This window comes from Globicephala melas, chromosome 21 (assembly GCF_963455315.2).
Source record: "Globicephala melas chromosome 21, mGloMel1.2, whole genome shotgun sequence".
NCBI lineage: Eukaryota > Metazoa > Chordata > Mammalia > Artiodactyla > Delphinidae > Globicephala > Globicephala melas.
Genome location: NC_083334.1, coordinates 16749995 through 16769618, shown reverse-complemented (window position 1 = coordinate 16769618; position 19624 = coordinate 16749995). Strand labels below are relative to the sequence as shown.

Sequence of the window (19624 nt, the reverse complement as noted above, 5' to 3'; positions counted from 1 at the left end):
GCTTCCCGGGTGGCGCAGTGGTTGAGAGTCCGCCTGCCGATGCAGGGGACGTGGGTTCGTGCCCCAGTTTGGGAGGATCCCACATGCCGTGGAGCGGCTGGGCCCGTGAGCCATGGCCGCTGAGGCTGCGTGTCCGGAGACTGTGCTCCACAACGGGAGAGGCCACAACAGTGAGAGGCCCACGTACGGCAAAAAAAAAAAAAAAAACCAGCACAATGAGATACCACTTCACACCCAATAGGATGGCAGTTATAATAATAAAACAAGTGTTGGCATGGATGTAGAGAAACTGAAACCCTCATGTACTGCCAGTGGGAATATAAAATAGTACAGCTGCTTTGGAAAACAGTCTGGCAGTTCCTCAAAGAGTTAAACACAGAGTTATGATGTGACCCAGCAAATTACTCTCCTAGGTATAAACCTAAGAGACATGAAAACATGTGTTCACACAAAAACACTGTACATAAATGTTCACAGTAGCATTATTCATAATAGCCAAAAGCAGAAACAACCTAAGTGTCCATTAAGTGATGAATGAACAAAATATGGTATATCCGCAAATGGAATATTACTCAGTCATAAAAAGGAATGCACATTTACTGTACTGATGCTACAATGTGAATGAACCTTGTAAACATTATGATATGTGAAAGAAGCCAGTCACATGTATTGTATGATCCCCTTTATAGAAAATGTCCAGAATAGGTAAATCTATAGAGACAAAAAGTAGATTAGTGGCTGCCTAAGACTGAGAAGTAGGTTTCAGGGTTAAGGCTAAGTGGTGAGGGGTTTCTTGGGGGTGATGAAAATGTACTAAAATTGATTGTAGTGATGGTTGTACAACTCTGTGAATATACTGAAGCCATTAAGTTGTACACTTTTAGTGGGTGATTTGTATGGTGTGAATTATATCTCAGTAACACTGTTAAAAAAAGAAAAAAGAAAGGTTCAGGGAAGATTGTTGAAAGTAAACTAAATTTTTATCCATCACTGAGATGGATACGTATGAGAGCAGACAATGCCTCAAGTGGATTCAGACAAATTCAGCATAAACACATTATCAATAGCAGTATTCATAAAGCTAACCAGGGGTGATATTTGGATCTTTCAGCACCCAATTTGGCATGGGCACCAATTAATCAAAACAGAATGAGCTGCAAATAACTAGTAGGACAGTAGAGGTGGTATCTGGCTGAACATCACTTGAGTACAAACAGTTAAAAGTGTCTGCTTCCGAGATGAAAACTCTAATTTGAAAAGATACATGCACCTCAATGTTTACAGGAGCACATTTACAATAGCCAAGACGTGGAAGCAACTTAAGTGTCCATCAACAGATGAATGGATAAAGAAGATGTGATGTATATATACACAATGGAATACTACTCAGCCATAAAAAGGAAATATTGCCATTTGCAGCAATACAGATGGACCTAGAGATGATCATACTAAGTGAAGTAAATCGGAAAGACAAAGTATCATGTGATATCACTTATATGTAGAATATAAAAAGTAATATCAATACAAATGAATCTACCTACAAAACAGAAACAGACTCACAGACATAGAAAACAAACTTATGGTTACAAAAGGGGAAAGAGAGGGAGGTAGGGAGGGATAAGTTAGGAGTATGGGATTAACAGATACGTACTACTATATGTAAAATAGATAAGCAACAAGGATTTACTGTATAGCACAGGGAACTATATGCAGTATTTGTAATAACCTATAATGGAAAATAATTTGAAAAAATATACATAACAATCACTTTGCTGTACACCTGAAACTAACGCAATATTGTAAATCAACTATACTTCGAAAAACACGACAATCAACAACAAAAACAACAAAAAAGTGTTTGCTTCCAGAGAAGGGGGATGGGGTAGGAAGAATAAGCAGGGAGACGGCTGGGTTTTTTTTTATCATAAGCCTCTCTATATTATTTGATTTTCTTTAACTATGTATACTTTGATACACATTTTAAAATATCAAATTAAAAAACTGCATGATTTCATTTACATTATGTTGAGGATTTTCAGAGTGAATCCCTGACATGATTTTTTCAGTTTTTTTAAAAAAATTATTTATTTATTTATTTTTGGCTGTGTTGGATCTTCGCTGATGCATGCGGGCTTTCTCTAGTTGCAGGGAGCAGGGGCTACTCTTCGTTGCAGTGCGCGGACTTCTCATTGTGGTGGCTTCTCTTGTTGCGGAGCACGGGCTTCAGTAGTTATGGCACGCGGGCTCAGTAGTTGAGGCTCACGGGCTCTAGAGTGCAGGCTCAGTAGTTGAGGCGCACGGGCTTAGTTGCTCCGCGGCATGTGGGATCTTCCCATACCAGGGCTCAAATCCGTGTCCCCTGCGTTGGCAGGCGGATTCTTAACCACTGCGCCACCAGGCAAACCCTGATTTTAAGTATTTTTAGCTGCCAGTATCTAAAATTATTTTAAGATAACAACATATGACTGCATTGGAGGGCAGGGTATTCTAAATTCACTAGTCCTTGCTTAGTGAAATTGGAAATGGACACCAAAAAGCAACACTCTACTTAAGAACATCTTGATTTAAAACTATGAATTTTCCAAACAGCACTTAATAAGAAGGGCAAGTATTAACTTTAGAAATACAACTCTTACTTCATTCTAACTTACTCACTATAAGATTCTTCTAAATATCAGAGCTTTTGGTGAGTTTAAAATGTGATTTGATTCACAAAAATCTAATTTATGCCCTTTTTACTGAATTTCAAGTTTTCAGGAACTTTAGGGTCATGGGGTCATGTTCTGGATGCAAGGCCCAGCTCCATTAGTGACAAGGTTACACAGCAGGTGACAGAGCCCCAGTTCAGGCTCCCCCTGATCTTTCTCATAGCTTCCCACAGAGATAACAAGAAGACCTCAATTTAATTCCTAATAGGGAACAATCTGCATTCCCTTCAGGGCTTTTGATGATCACTAGAATCAACTCAGTGAGTAAATGAAATGTAATGACGCTCGTCCTTCCCTAGTAATTTTATCTGCATGACCTGGGTTCCAAAGCCAATATAAAATTAATCTACAAGGCATATTTCTTACGACTGTGAGGGAAGTTACAAGTGCTCTATCAAATATTAGGAGAGAGTTCAACTGCCCCAGAGGTAACAGAGCAACCTAATCATATATGCAAGAGTCTGAGATTGATAAGACATTTTACTATGATAATGCTGACAGCAATAAATAAACATGAAATACAAAGACATGAAATCTGCATAGAAATTGGCTGTAAGAGTAAAGGGTAAATGTGATTGCAATTTTTAAAGCTAGCAGCCATAAGATCAGGGTACTTCAGGTGTTCATAAGGTACTGACACTGAAGTCATTTTTTTTGTTTTTTAAATTTTTTTAATTAATTTTTTTATTGAAGTAGAGTTGATTTACAATATTATATTAGTTTCAGGTATACAGCATAGTGATTCAAATTTTTATAGCTTATACTCCATTTAAAGTTATTATAAAATATTCACTATATTCCCTGGAGTGTACAATATATCCTTGTAGCTTATTTATTTTATATATAGTAGTTTGTATCTCTTAATCCCCTACTCCTTATTTGCCTCTCCCCCTTCCCCCTCTCCACTTGTAACCACTAGTTTGTTCTCCATATCTGTGAGTCTGTTTCTGTTTTGCTATATTCTTTTGTTTGTTTTATTTTTTAGATTCCTTGTATAAGCGATAACATACGGTATTTGTCTTTGACTTATTTCACTAAGCATAATAGCCTCTAACAACAGTCATTTTAAACAAAAAGATTAGATTTGGGGTAGAGTGGAGACAGGTACATCCTTACTTTCAAGGGAGACCTCAACAGGGAAAGACGGCTTCAAAAATCTATGTACAGACCTGAAATAAAATTACAGTGAGCTCATTTATTATTTAAAGTTTCTTACTATCTCCAAATTTAACTATACATGGTTTTAATAATAGACAACCCTATCAAGGTAAGTAAAAATTTAAACAGATGATAGGTATAGAATGTAAATAGATGAAAGGGAGCGATATTAGGTAGTCTGCTTGATATACTGTGCTACCTTGTCAAAGGGTGAAAAAATACAACCAACTTAAAATCTCAATCTTTCACTTGTGTGCTCTCTCATTTTTGCTTCCTAAAGCCAAAGAAAGTGGTGAAAATCTCCGTAAAATGTTTTGTTAATACTTCCTGAGGCAGCGAATTCTCTAATTATTCTAGTTATTTGATAAGAACTTGAACGTCTTCAAAATTAATCATTCTTTACATCCTCCCCACTCACTAAAAAAAAAAACTAACTACAGAGCTACTTGACATAACTATATTTAGGAAAATAAAATATAAAGTGAAAATCATTGCATTAGCAACCTGAATGCTCCATGCCTAAAAGAAATGAGATAATTCATCCAGCTCCCTAAAATACTTGAGTCCTCCGGAATGCGAACCTCAATGAAATGTATGCTTCTAAGACTGTACAAAAGAGTTCAGAAAGCCCTCATGTGCTTGTCTTATTCACATAACCAGAAAAAGGCAGTGAAAAGTAATTTAATTATATAGCTCACACCAGTGTTCTTACCATCGGAAAAGAAGCTGAGCAATTTCAGCAAGACAACTTTCTTTCTTCCTTCCTTCCTTCCTCCCTGTCCTTCCTTCTTTCTTTCTTCCTTTTTTTCCTTCTTTTGTTTCCTTCCTTTCTTTTTTTATTCCTTTATTTATTTATGGCTGTGTTGGGTCTTTGTTGCTCTGCACGGGGGCTACTCTTCGTTGCAGTGCACGGGCTTCTCACTGCAGTGGCTTATCTTGTTGCGGAGCACAGGCTCTAGGCGCGCGGGCTTCAGTAGTTGTGGCACGCGGGCTCTAGAGTGCAGGCTCAGTAGTTGTGGCACGGGGGCTCAGTAGTTATGGCTCGCGGGCTCCAGAGTGCAGGCTCAGTAGTTGTGGCGCACAGGCTTAGTTGCTCCGCAGCATGTGGGATCTTCCCGGATCAAGGCTTGAACCCGTGTCCCCTGCATTGGCAGGTGGATTCTTAATCACTGCGCCACCAGGGAAGTCCAACAAGACAATTTCAATTCAATTCTTTAATTCACCGACAACTATTTTCTAAATAAGATTTATTTCTTAAAGTGTTCTCTATGTAGGACAGAACAGACACATATTCAAGACACACTCGAATAAGAAAAGGCATGTTTTCTTGCATATATAACAAATTCAAATGAGCATGCAAAGTTTTTCACTTGTTTTCTGACCTCTGATGGAATGGTACCCTATTAAATTGAGAATATTTAGGTAAAAGCAATGTGAACAAACTCTCCATAAGGGCAAAGACCTCTCTATCTTGTTCACTGACCTGTTCCCAGCATCTGTAACAGTCGGGGCCAGAGTAGGCGTGCAGTATTTGTTGACTAAGCAAACATATGGTATCTGTGTATTCCTTCCTTTAAAGTGCTGGGTGGAAAACAAATGCAGTACAGTAAAACTGGCCAGGCCAGATGGGGTTTAAGTGATTTGGGAAAATGTTGTAAAAATCATTGCTAAAACCTGATTCAGTGGCTAATGTCAACAATGTTATCACTCACTTGAAAAGCTGATGCATAAAAATAAGTTCGATTCAGTAATTCACTACTGAGCCAGTGTGTTTAATTTTCACACATTTTAGGGATCTGCTTAGATTTATTACTGAGAACAGCCATCTCGCCTACTCTGATTCCTTTCCTTCTGATGACTCCATAGGCTACTACAATCTATTTTCTGCTCCCAACATGCTCTGGCCAAGGTGACCAATGACCTCTAGGTGCCAAGTGCAACAGATACTAGACATCTCAATGGCATTCAACACAGGTGACCTGTCCCTCTCTCCCCTGAGCGTCCCTAACACTTGCTCTCCAGTTCTGGCTGCTGCTTTAATTTTGCCAGTTCTTCCTGACCTGACACATGCATGTCCCCTGAGCCTTTCTCTAAGCCTCTTCTTCTCTTCTATCTGCTCATTGTTCACTCCAGTGGGCTTCAAAATAATATGCCTGCGACTTCCAATATCCTCTTCTGAGCTCCAGTCCCAAAGGTCTGCTGGATGTCTTGGTGCCATCTGAAATTCGACATAACCAGAGTGAAAAATGATCTTCATTCTTCCCTCCTCATATTCCTGTAGTGATGCCACTATTCTCCCAGCTGAGCACTTCAGAAAGGTGCCAGTCCCTCATCCCCATCCAACCCCTCTTTCTTCTCATTCTACCTCCGAATCTTCTCCGGAACCATCCACTTCTTTCCTTTTCCAATAGCACAACCGTCCTGTAAGTCAGGAGGCTTGTGCTATTGGACTAGTCTCCTCATATCCACCCTTGCTCCCTTCCAATCCAAATTGATCTTTTGAAAGTGAGAAATTTATCACATCTTTTTTAAAACCAGTCAACAGCTTCCCATTGTTTTTAGGATGAATTCCAAAATCCTTATCAAGGTCTACAGAGCCCTGGATGATGTCATCTCCATCTCCCTCTCCAGATTTTCTTGCACCACTTCTGTCACCACCATCTCTCTTTTTAAAATATTTTTTATTTTTTATTGACATAATATTGGTTTATAACATAAGTTTCCAGTATACATTATATTTCTACTTCTGTATACACTACAGCGTGCTTACCACCAAAATTTTAGTTTCCATCCATCATGATACAATTGATCCCCTTTACTCATTTCACCCTCCCTCTGCCCCTTTCCCTCTGATAACCACTACGCTGCTGTTCTCTGTATCTACGTGTTTATTTTTGTTTGGTTTGTTCATTTATTAGACAGATACGGTATCTGTCTTTCTCCGTCTGATTTATTTCACCCAGCATAATACTTTCAATATCCATACATGTTGTTACACATGGCGAGATTTCATCTTTTTTCATGGCTGACTAGTATTCCATTGTGTGTGGTGGGTGTGTGTGTGTGAGAGTAAGAATCACATCTTCTTTATCCATTCATCCATTAATGGGCACTTAGGTTGTTTCCACGTCTTGGCTCTTGTAAATAATGCTGCAATGAACATGGCGGTGCAGATATCTTTTCAAATTAGTGTTTTCATTTTCTTTGGATAAATACCCAGAAGTGGGATAGCTTGTCACCACCATCTCTTAATAGAATCAAATAACTCAAGAAGACCTTAAAATATGCCATAGTCTGAAGCGCCTCAAAAACAAAACAAAACAAAATCCACAGACATTCCAAATCCAATGATTTTTGTTTGTAATTTAAAGCCAGTTCCCACTATCATATTTATCAAAAGTAGTTTTGAAATATATTTTGTTACTATGTGTGGCTATAGTTTATCACAGAACAATTCAAAATGAAAAAAAATGCTTATTCTTGTCAAAGGATGAGGTCACTGAACTTCTGTGAAGTTCCCAAAATCCTGTCAGCCAGTGGCCCCCAGGTTTTCCAGATCAGTTAAAAAACTGAGAGGAGTCCCAGTTTTTGTTCGACAAAGTGAAGATGTTAAAACAAACAAAACAACTCACACACATAAAAGAACATTTTAACAACAAAAATTGGAAGGTCATAATCAGAATAAAAGTTAACATTCTAAATTAATAATTTCAAGGCCTCATTTTTCTCATTTCATTAAAGACTTGTGGAAGCAGCTTCCCAAATTGACACCAGAGGCCAGAATTTGACAACCACTGTTCCAGATAAGAACTATGAAATTCATGGAGGGGCTGTTGATTTTTCCTGTTCTACAAATACCTTTTAAAGTACTTTTGCTTGAAAAAATAAAGTACTGACAACGAAAATAAAAGGCAGATATTGATATATGAAACTGTTCTGAGGTCCACAACTAGACCTCTCAGTATTAACTTGCTGCTCTGACACTCAAAAGCCAGGCCATTTCTCTTCTCTTGTTAGACACAACTCACAGAATACCCACCTCAGTGAAGGTTAATCTGAGACATGATCAAATGAGACAAAGCAAGGCCACTTCATGACTCTAAGCACAGACAAAAACAAAGGTACGTGTAACACGCTAAACACCAAACATCTCCTTCTCTTGCTAAACAAATAACTGTTTCTTCTTTACCCATAGTGTTGCCTCACTTTCTAAAAGCAACCAATCTAGAGCAAACCCCCGATTCCTTAGACCTGCCCCTGAAACACACAAAGTCCAAATTATAAAACAGGTTTTTCCTAATGCCCTTTTACTGAGAGGCCCCACGGTTGCCCATGGCATGCATTCTCACTCACTGCAAAATAATAAACCCAATTTCTTCAACTACAGGTGTGTTTCCTGGGGTCTTTGGCTGAAAGCATTGACAGTGTCAAAGTATAAAATTCTTTAAAAATTCCCATAATCCCAACCACTTTAAAGTAAATTAACTCCCTACTCACACTAAAGCAGACTAATTTTATTTTTCCTTATACCCTTCCAATCCTCACCCACATGTATATACTGTGTATTTTTCTGTTACTGAAATTGCTGTGTATACTATTTTGTATTCTACTTTTACTTGCTTTATCTTGTATCAGTTTTGAATGGCTGAGTAATATCTCACCATGATCTTACTCTTAAAGCTTTTATCCGTAGAGAAATAAAATAAAAGAGGAGAATGCACACCTTGCTCCCAAAGTCAATGTTCTACCTAAACTATTCAAAAACATCCTCACCTAGTCTTAGGTCACATGCACCCAAGTTCCTATTTATCTGATCTGTTGATAAAAAAATGCAGTCTTATTGCTTTTAAAGAAGAGAATTATGCAAGACCACGAGACCAGATGTCCAGAAGCCTGAGTTCAGTCATGATTCTAGACATTTTCTCACTCGGAATCAACTTCCTCCCTTGCAAAGTAAGAGTGAAACTGGTCCCTCATTGTCTCTTGTAGTTATCAAGTCTGTGTTCCTGCTATTTCCCTCAAGGGGAAATAGCCACAGGCCCAGTGTTCACTTGACTCGGATATAAAGGCCAGGCATCCACATCTAGGTTGGCCTGGGCTGCTCCCATTGCCCTGACTGGGGATGCCTCGCCCTTTCCCAGGGCCCTCAGGATCCTTAGCTAATACTTTTCCTTCAGCACCTCGTCACCAGGCAGAGGATGACAAAGTCCTCAGGAAGTTTGTCACTTACTCATGTACACAAATCAACTGGAACTTTTTCTCTTACAGTTCTGGATGCTGGAGGCTGGTACTGGTAGAACAGATGCAATCCATCAAACGTGAGGGTATGCAAATCATAATCACCAATCCGCAGAGATCAGGATTTCCCCAAAAGGTTTCCTTGTTCCAGCTTGTACCGAATCGACCCGGGGTGAAATTCCCCAGCCCGCTCTGCACCCACACCTCTGCTCAGGAAAACACCGACCCCTGTAAAGATGCTGCCGGGACTAGGTGTCCCTCAAGCCCCGCCGGCCCCGCACCTGGGCACCCCACTTCTCCGTGCTCCCGCGCGGCCCTCTCCGCGCCCTCGCCGCCAGCTCACCCACCGGTGGCACGTGCTGCGCCACCGAGCCGGTGACAGTCACGCTCAGTAAGACGAAGGTTAGGCGTCTCCAACCCATCATCGCTCCGGCTGCGAACGCCGCTACAAATGACGCCAGAAGAGGCCGCACAAGTTACCACCTGAGCTCAGAGCAGACCACGCCCCCGCCGCCGCGTGACCCGCGGGCTGGACCGCACCACGCGAGGCGGGGGGAGACGGACGCGCAGGAGATGGAGAGGGCCGGGCTTTTCGGTGGCACTGCAGGACAAGGGAGCCTTCCGAGAGGAAGAACGAACCCACAGGATGGGGGTCAGCACTTCCGTTAGGACCGTGGTGTTTGTCGGTCTCCTCCACACCCCCACTGCTCCGCGAACAATGGTTGCGCCGAGCCCGAGCTCCAGCCCCAGCTTCGCGCCGACGGGCGCGTCTGAGGAACTTATAGCCGACGAGTTGCTTCACGAAGGGCCGCGCCCACCTCCGAGCTTGGGGCTGGGCACCTTCTCCGACTCCTTTCTCGGCCGGGTGCGGCCGTGCAGCGTCCGCAAACAGCCCAGGGCGAAGTCCGCCTTTGGGCAGCTCGATACCAAAAGCCCAGGAAACGGGCGCAAGCCACGAGAGTCTCAAAACGCGGCGTAGCCCGCGAACGCGACCCGTCTTTGCGCTCTAAGGAGGGCAGGGCCGAAGTGAGTGAGGTTTTTCGTCCTGACCGTGGGGTCCCCGAACAGGTGTCGAGGCGGGGGGATACCCGGGAGGGGGGATAATTAATTCTCACGGATAGTAAAGACTGTGAATTACCCATTTAGACTTTAGCAGCCGAGCTGACAAGGCACAGAATTTAGGCTTCAGTTCCTTGCACTTAGACAACAGGTGGAATGTCCAGGTAAAGCCGCGAACCTTCCTTCACTGATGGGAAGCAGCTGTGTATTTTCACTTGACTGATGAAACGCTTCTGGTTGGCAGAGCCGGGGGTGAACCTGGGAGGAGGGTAGGCTTTCGCACCTGAAAAACAGCTTTACAGATGTATTTGCTTGGCATTCGTCCCTTGTATGGACGCCGTCGCCCTAGTAGGATGAGTTACTTAGAAGTCCAACAGGAAATCCTACCCTCTGGGTTCTATTTTCTGATTGAGCCTCTTTGAAATCCAACTAGCTTTTTTTTTTTTTTAAATGCTTTAGTAAAACTCAGAATACTATCACTAAAATCTTCATATATTCTTTTTTTTCTTGTGTGTGTTTGAAATTGCAATTTTACCCATTTGTATTACTTGGTTAGAAAAACCAAACAATCCTTTTGCTGGAGATTGGGAAACGAGAATTGATGTTTGAAGGCTGTTTTCCTAGGGTTTTTTGTTTGTTTGTTTGGTTTTTGGTAAATGACAGGGTTCCTGTCTCTGAGGAGGAAGTTTGACTTTTGAAACATATCACATGATTTTGAAACATATCAGTGGTTCCTGATTGAAAAGTGAGCAAGCAGATCATAGAAATGTTCATTAATTGAAAAATATTTACTGTCCACCTACAATGTGCTAATCATTTTTCCAAACATTGGGAATAAGCAGGGAACAAAAAAGACAGGAGGTTCCTCCCTCATGAGGATTACATTCTAGATGAGAAATGGACAATAAACATCATACCCGAGAAAATTTATATAGGATGTTGCAAGGTAATAAATGTTATAGAGAAAAAGCAGAGTAAGGGGGATCAAGAGTAGGGAGAGTCACAATGTTAAGTAAGATGAACAGGACAAGCATTATTGAGAAAGTGATGTTTGAGCAGAGATTTGAAGGAGGTGAAGAAGTTAGTTTTGTGGATGCCTAGGGAAGAGTATTCCAGGCAGAGGGAGCAGCTGGGGCAAAGGGTTGACAGTGAGAATGTGCCTGGCATGTTTGGCTACAGCGAGGAAGTCAGTGTGTGTAGAGCAGAAGGAAGAGGGGGTAAAAAAAGTAGAAGTCTGAGAGGTAAGGGGGGTAGGGCAGATTATATAGGGTATAAGGAGCTATTGTAAAGACCTGGGCTTCTCTGTGCAAATGTGTAAATAGGTTGAATTATCTTGGACCTTAAAATAAGTCTGAAAAAAAAGAAAAAAGAAGTAGAGGATTCCCATCTTTTGTATAAGTAGCTATTTGGTTTGAAGATCATTCATCTTTAAAAACTTTTTTTTATTGAATGAAAGATTCTTTAAATTCTATGGTGCTTTACAGTTGTTTTCTTTTTTTTTTGCTGTACACGGGCCTCTCACTGTTGTGGCCTCTCCCGTTGCGGAGCACAGGCTCCGGACGCGCAGGCTCAGCGGCCATGGCTCACAGGCCCAAGTCGCTCCGCGGTATGTGGGATCTTCCCGGACCGGGGCACAAACCCGTGTTCCCTGCATCGGCAGGCGGAGTCTCAACCACTGCGCCACCGGGGAAGCCCGTGCTTTACAGTTCTCAAAAGTTTCATGCACATGATTTCATATAATCCCATTATTGCCTCTCCCTTTTCCCTTCTCCCCAGCTGGTAACCACTAGTTTGTTCTCTATATCTTTGAGTCTGCTTGTTTTTTGTTTTATTCCCTAGTTTGTTTTATTTTTTAGACTCCACATGAAGTGATATTATACAGTATATATATTTCTCTGTATTATTTCTCTTAGCATTATGTCCTCAAAATCCATCCATATTACTACAAATGGCAAAATTTCCTTCTATTTTATGGCTGAGTAGTATTCCATTGTATATATATGCCACTACTTCTTTATCTGTTCATCTTGATGGATACTTAGGTTGCTTCCATACCTTGGCCATTATAAATAATGCTGCTATAAACATAGGAGTGCATGTATCTTTTCAAATTAGTGTTTTTGTTTTTTTGGGGATATAGCCAGGAGTGGAATTGCTAGATTATATAATAGTTCTATTCTTAGTTTTTGGAGAAACCTCCATACTCTTTTCCACAGTGACTTCAGCAATTTACATTCCCACCAACAGCGTATGAGGGTTTCCTTTTCTCCACATCCTTGAAGATCATTCGTCTTAAATACTACCGAGAGCACTTTAAGCATGTCACCAAACACATTTTTTCCCTGTGAGAGGATATTAATTGCTGGTTAGATGGTCTGGCAAAATCAGAATCTTTATACAGAAAATTTACGTCAATTAGCATGATATTCTTAGGCATGAAAAATTCTAATTTTCATATAACTTTGCATTTAACTTTCAAAGCCCTATTATATACCATTGATTCTATTTTCAGGCAAATTAAAATTTAAACCTACTTCCCTAAAATTATACCATTTTATGCTTTTTTTTTTTTTCCCCGGTACGCGGGCCTCTCACTGCTGTGGCCTCTCCCGCCGAGGAGCACAGGCTCTGGTCGCGCAGGCTCAGCGGCCATGGCTCACGGGCCCAGCCGCTCCGCGGAACGTGGGATCCTCCCGGACCAGGGCATGAACCCGTGTCCCCTGCATCGGCAGGCGGACCCTCAACCACTGCGCCACCAGGGAAGCCCTATGCATTTTTTCCTTACACCTACATCTTTTTTCTTAATCTACTCGATTCTTCAGTACTAGAAATGTACGGAAGGCCAAGGCAAAGCATGTGGCTATAGGAAACTTTGCTATGGTTTATGGCACACTGACATATTCATGGAAATGGTATTTAAGTGTACAAAGGAATGATTATGTCGGCAGGAAGGGTGGTTCAAATACTATCTTCACAGCAAGCATCAGGTGTAAGACTTGGATAACATATTTAATGTGCAAGAGTCAGCATCAGTAATCGAATTGTTTATCAGAATAGCTGAAGTTCTTGGCAAGCTGTGGACCTTTTCTAGTCTCCTACCTAACATTCCTGGGTTCCTGAGGTGATTTAAAATCATTGCAGTCTAATCACCCAACCCTTAATGAAATCTGCCACACATAACACATTACCTAGAACAGGTATGACTTGATTTAATAAAACTGAATGTTCAAAGGTTTGCACTAAAAAAGAAAGAAATATGGAAATAATGTTCCAGTTTAAAAAAAAAAAAACATTTTAGGGAATTCCCTGGCAGTCCAGTGGTGAGGACTCCTGAGCTCTCACTACAGGGGACCTGGGTTCAATCCTTGGTCAGGGAACTAAGATCTTGCAAGCCACGCAAGCCAAAAAAATAAATAAAAATTTTTAAAAATAATAAATTAAAAAAATTTTACCAGAAGTATTTACCAATGAATTGTTTAATTAAGAAGAAAAGACTTAGTATATCTAAAATGTAATCTGAGTTTCAAAGCTTTGATTTTTATCCATATTTTCAGGAAGGAATCTAGAGAATGAAAGATGAAATAGATGGAAAATCAGAAATCTTGCAAAACTGTTACATGATTCTTTTCCTCCAGGAGCTTTATTTATCACACTAAGCAAGATTACTTGCTTTATGTTTTACTTTTATAAAGAAAAATATGTCAAATTATTACCTTTGGCTCAAGGTATAATGATATTTTATTCCATTACAAAACTATAAATTAATTGCTCACATTTAATCTAATTGGCCCCCATGTAATGTCAAAATCAAAAGGTTGGGCTTCCCTGGTGGCACAGTGGTTGAGAGTCCGGCTGCCGATGCGGGGGACACGGGTTCATGCCCTGGTCTGGGAGGATCCCACAGGCCGCTGAGCGGCTGGGCCTGTGAGCCATGGCCGCTGGGCCTGCGCGTCTGGAGCCTGTGCTCCACAGCGGGAGAGGCCACAGCAGTGAGAGGCCCGCGTACTGCAAAGAAAAAAAAAAAAAAAATCAAAAGGTTATCTTAATTATCCTTTACTTTGCACTTATCTTTCTGTTACTTTGTTAATCATTTTTGATGTCTTACTGAACCCCTGGTACCACAGACATGTAAGAATCTGAAGAGACACTTTACAAAAAAATCCTTTTGTCTATTTCTACTTTCTTTGATAAGACATATAGTTCTGACCTGAAAATTATTCGTCAATTCAGTTCAAATTCAATAATCTCTAAATCTTTTTTTCTTGTTCTGATTTCATATTCCTGCATAGTTCCATTTTACATAAACCATTATAATTACCTATTTAATGCTTCCCACCAGTTGTTTCTCATAAGTTTGTGGTAAATTCATTTTTCCCTCAGTAAACTCTGAGTACTTACTCTAGGTGCTGGGTAACTAGCGAACAAATGATCCCTGCCCTGGGGCTTTGTCTTGTGGGAGAGAAAAATGAAGATGGAAGGGAAAATGTCAATCAAATGACTATTTTGTAAAATATCAATAGATTTAACTAATTCCATGCTCTACCCTCTGGTTTAATATCGTGGATGTTTTGCCAACCTCAGTTCCACTCCTCCATTATACAGCAGACATGCGATTTGGATGAACCGTGTCCCCATCCTTAGCCTCATCTCTGGAGGTGGGCCCAGGTTGGACTGATGTTTAAGGTTACCCTAGTCCTCTTGCCACCATGCTTGGCTTCGGCCTTAGTCACTCGGACTCTTGAATTCAGTAGGCCATGGTTTGAATCTCAGGGTTTTTGCTCTATGATTGAGGCAATTGTCCTTTCTCTTTTAACAGGAAAGAGTAAGCTATTAGTCTCCATTACTGCTGGCATTCATGCTGTAAACTTGAAGGGAGCTGCCTAAGGATGAATAGGTACTGTGGACAGCACAGAGGAGAGAGAAAGAAACTGGGTTATTATGACATTAAGCTGATAGATGACCAAACACAGAGCCTGTCCAACAACTGGACTCTTAATTATGGTAAGCCACTACTCTTCTTTATTATTGAAGCCAGTTCAAGTTGGTTTGCTTGCAAGTTGAATTGTTGTATCTGATAGCATCCTAGGGGATGCACACATAAAAATAGATATGTCTACCTTCTGAAGAGCAGAGGAGAATTTTTAAAGCTATAACGCTTAAGTTTCAGGACCTTCACTTGCTCAGGCATCTTCCAAACCTTCTACCCAATTTTACACTTGTAATTTTGTATTCTTGTCTTTAAAGAGGACCATCCAAATTGTATAAGCTTTAGGCCTTACAAAACCATCAGATGTTAAAAAAAAAAACAAACCAACAGATGTCTTGGGGGAGAAAATTTCCACCTTTCTCCCCAATACCTTTAATTCATGTTTCCCTAGGGGAAGAGTGACTTACCTAATTGGTAAATAGCTGGATGGGTCACTGCACATGTGTGGCCTGACTTCTCTAGCTCTCTCACTCAGATCTGTGTGCCCACAGTGGTAAGTCCTGGATGACAAGAGTGGAGGGGGAAGTAATTGCTGTCTTTGACTACATCTTCCAAAATTGGTACCTATCCAACAAATTTTTAAAATACTATGTTAATGTCATGGCTGTGAAGACTTTGAAGAAAGCATCATGAAAGGGTGGCTCTGGGAGACATTGAGAGAAGGTAGTAAAAAAAATGGAGCCTTTTGTATGTACTTGCATCTGCTGCCCCCCAACCTGGCCTACTCTGCCCTCAGTTTACTCCCTGTCATGTTAGAAATTGGCTGTGCCCCTGGGAAGCAGTTTGCATTTGTCAAATGACTGAGTGCATAAATTCATTCCAGAGGAGAAGGAGTTGGCATCCCATCTTGGCCTCAGGTCCAAGATGTTTTCTCTTTTCCAGCTTAATCAGCAGTAAAGCTGATGTTTATTGCCACCCAATGCCTGTGTATATTTCTCAATCATTTCCCAAACAGGAAAGGTGAGGAGAATGATTATTATCCTGAAATGACAACATACGTCAGCAGTAGCAATTATAGTAATATATATATATTAAAAGTACTAAATGACCTACTAAAAGTACCAAGCAGACCACTAGGTGCCATGAAAGACACACATGCAGTAAAATAGGAATTCCTAATCAAAGGGAGTTTACAACTGAAAAATACCACGAACATAAATATATATCAACTTATGAGGCCAACTACAATTCAAATGTATGTTTTATATATTCAGTTATATTGGGTTGAACCATTTGAGACTGCCGTTTTTGTAGGTTAATAAGTAGTTGACTACCGATACTTTCATATGGCCTACCTGATGTTACCGACACCCAAAACATTCACAGTCATTTGACTTGACTTGGAAGCTGGTGCCATCATACTAGGTCATCTGTAGACCTCTGATGGCTCCTGCTTTTCCTCACCCCTTGAAGATTTTTCACATCTGGCTCACTGCCACTCTTTTAAATTTGATACCTGTCAGTATTCTCGGTGATTGCAATTTCCACAAAGACAATTTTTCCAATATTCTGGTTTTTCTCGGTTTCTTGACCTCTTCCCTTGCAATGTTCTGTATTTTACCTCAAATGCCCAATTCCATTGTCATATCTTAGACATTGGAACACTTACTTGATTTTGCTTCTGGAATAACACTCTTCTTTGATTCTTACATTCCTCACTGGGCACGTCTTCAATATCCTCCGTTGGTTTCTACTCATCAACTGACCTTTTTATGTGGGGTGCCCCAGAGCCTGGTCTTCAGATGTCTTTTCTTCTTCACGCATGTTCTCACTTCCCCACTTAATATCTTTCAGTGATTTCCCATTACTCTTACAGTCAAGTCCCGCATTCTCAACCATAGCTCAGAAGGCTCTGCTTAGAAGCTGGATTGCTTCTGACTTCCTCTCTGGAAGGAATTATTGCTTATCACACCTGCTTGCTCATTCCCTTAAAGCAATTTTTCCAAAATACTATGCTTTTTCCCACCTTAGTGTACCTACTCACTGGCTTTCTATGCATGGAATATTCTTTCTCATGCCGCCTTCACACATATAACTCCTGAGAGTTCTGCTTAAGTTATATCTTCCTTAGCAAAGGCTTCCCTGACTTACATCTTTCCAAACCAAGTTTTGATACCCTGTTAATCAATTCTCAGATATCCTGTACTTTTCCTTGTCCTTTGCACACGTAGTTATTTGATTAATTACTATTTGTTTAAAGTCTGCCTTCCTTAATCTATAAACCCCTTCAAGACAGGGGTCATGTCTATGTTGTTATCATGGTATCTGCAATATCCAGCACAATTCCTGACATAATGATGGTGTAGAATACATATATGATGATTAAGTGACTTATTACTTACAGAGCTCAGGATCCTAACTTCTGTAAGTAACAATACTTTGTGGGGAATGCATTCAAGTGCTAACTGGGGTTCTACAAGCCTATCCTTCCCTTCTCTTCCCTCAATCACATTTCTTTCATTTTCTCTCTCTCTTTCTCTCTCAAGTCTCCAATTTGTGATGGACTTTGGAAGAAGTGTGAGTTCTAGAAAAAGGACTGGGTCAAGGACCTAGGGTAAGACACCTTGGCTTTTATCTCAGAATGTCTCAGAGATAATCTTTCTTTCTATTCTTCAGGCTCTAAAATAAAGCTTTAGGGATCTTGTTGTTGTTGTTCTATTAAAGATACAAGAAGCACAACCAAACCAACCATAATCCTATACTTCATTTTATCAGGATCATGTAGGAAAAGACCAAATCTAATCCTGGATGTTAATATTGCATCTGTACCTAAAATACAAAGATCTGAAGGAGTGGTATCTGTGAGTTGTAGGATATGCATATATTCAGCCAAAGCGATTAACCCTATTTACTACCACAAACAGTGGATTAGAGTTCCTAGTGTTTCATATATTTGCCAACTCTGGTATTGACTGACTTTTAAATTTTTACTAGTCTGGTGGCTGCAAATGCTGTCTCACTGTAGTTTTATTTTGCAGTGTTGGGGTGGGCTCTCATGAGCCAGTGACATCACAGTGTGATTGTGTTCAGTGACATCATGTTGGTCGTTTGATTCATCATATGATATTTACCCCATGGAAATCAGCAAACATTACAAATCAGGGCTTTCCCCTTTGGAGAGCCAAGTGTTAAAGATTACCTACCTATATACCATTGTTGATAAGGTTAAATATTTTCTCATGTATTTATGGGCTTTATCTTGAGTGGCTTGGGCTGTTATTACAAACTACCATAGACTTGGTGGCTTATAAACAACAGAAATTTGTTTCTTGCAGTTCTAGAGGCTGAAAAGTGCAAGATCAAGGTGCTGGCACATTTGCTATCTGGTCTGGGCCTGCTACCTGGTTCATAGACCACCGTCTTTTCTCTATAACCTCACCTACGAATACCATCACATTGGCAATTAGGTTTCAACATATGAATTTTGGGGGAACATAAACATTCAATCCATGTCATATCTGTTTGTGTCTTTTGCCTATTTAAAAATTTTTTGGCTATCTTTTTTTTTTGATTCATTCACAATTGTTTTTCATATCTTATAAATACTTTACTCATTATTATCTTCAGTATATTTGCTTCACATTTCTTATTATACCGCTGACCTTCCCTCTGGGATCATTTTTGTTCTACCTAGACTTCTCTTAATGGTCATCTAATGGTGATAAATGCTCTCAATTTTTATGTTGACAGTGTCTTTATTCTGCTTTAGTGCTTTTCTCTTATTCTTGAAAGATAGTTGCATAGATTATAGTATTCTAGGTTGACAATTTTTTTCTCTCAGCTCATGGAAAACACTCCTCTGCTGTTTTCTGGCTTCATATCTGCTAGTGAGAAGCTAGCCATCAGCTGAATTGCTGAAGTTTTGGAGTGATCACTCTTTTCTTTCCAGCTGCTTTTAAGATGAAACTTTTTTCTCTGTAATTCTGTATTTTCACCGTAATGTGTTTAGGTGTGTATCTTTATTTATCATGTTTGGGATTCACTGGTATGCCAAGATCTGATGTCTGAAAAGTTCTCAGTTGTTATGTCTATTATCTCTTTCTCATTCTTTTTATTACCTCCTTTTTGTACCTGAAGTAGGCATATATTAGACATTCTCATCATGTTCTGTGTCTCTCGATCTTTATTTCATTGTATATTCTATCTCCTTGTCTCTGTGAGCCGTATTTGGGATCAATTACTCAGTTATATTCTGGCTCATTATTTTTTTCTTTGCTTTTGTTTAATCTGATGTTTAATCCATCCACTGAATTTTTAATTATGTTTTTAATTTTTTTAAGTTCTTATTTTTATTAAGTTCTTGTTTCAAATCTTCTTAGTCTTTTTATAAACTTCTTTAATGAGGGTTTTTTTAAAATTAATTTATTTTTTGGCTGTGTTGGGTCTTTGTTGCTGCACACAGGCTTTCTCTAGTTGTGGCGAGCAGGGGCTACTCTTCGTTGCACTGCATGGGCTTCTTGTTGTGGTGGTTTCT

At 40.1% G+C, this 19624-nt stretch overlaps 1 protein-coding gene across 3 annotated transcripts in view; it reads right to left on the bottom strand.

The window, feature by feature from the left end:
• ASAH1 (N-acylsphingosine amidohydrolase 1) overlaps positions 1–9599 on the bottom strand; it is a 46178-nt gene extending 36579 nt beyond the window's left edge. The window contains exons 1-2 of one of the 3 annotated variants that reach the window (XM_060291394.2): positions 9452–9473; positions 4579–5035 (exon numbers count right to left, since the gene is read on the bottom strand). In XM_060291394.2, the coding sequence (XP_060147377.1) occupies positions 4579–4581 (3 nt within the window). In that variant the 5' untranslated portion in view covers positions 4582–5035; positions 9452–9473. Of the gene's footprint in view, positions 1–4578; positions 5036–9385 lie in introns of all 3 variants that reach the window. The other 2 variants (XM_030831464.3, XM_060291393.2) reach the window with 2 other exon arrangements.
• Between the last annotated feature and the right edge of the window lie 10025 nt (positions 9600–19624).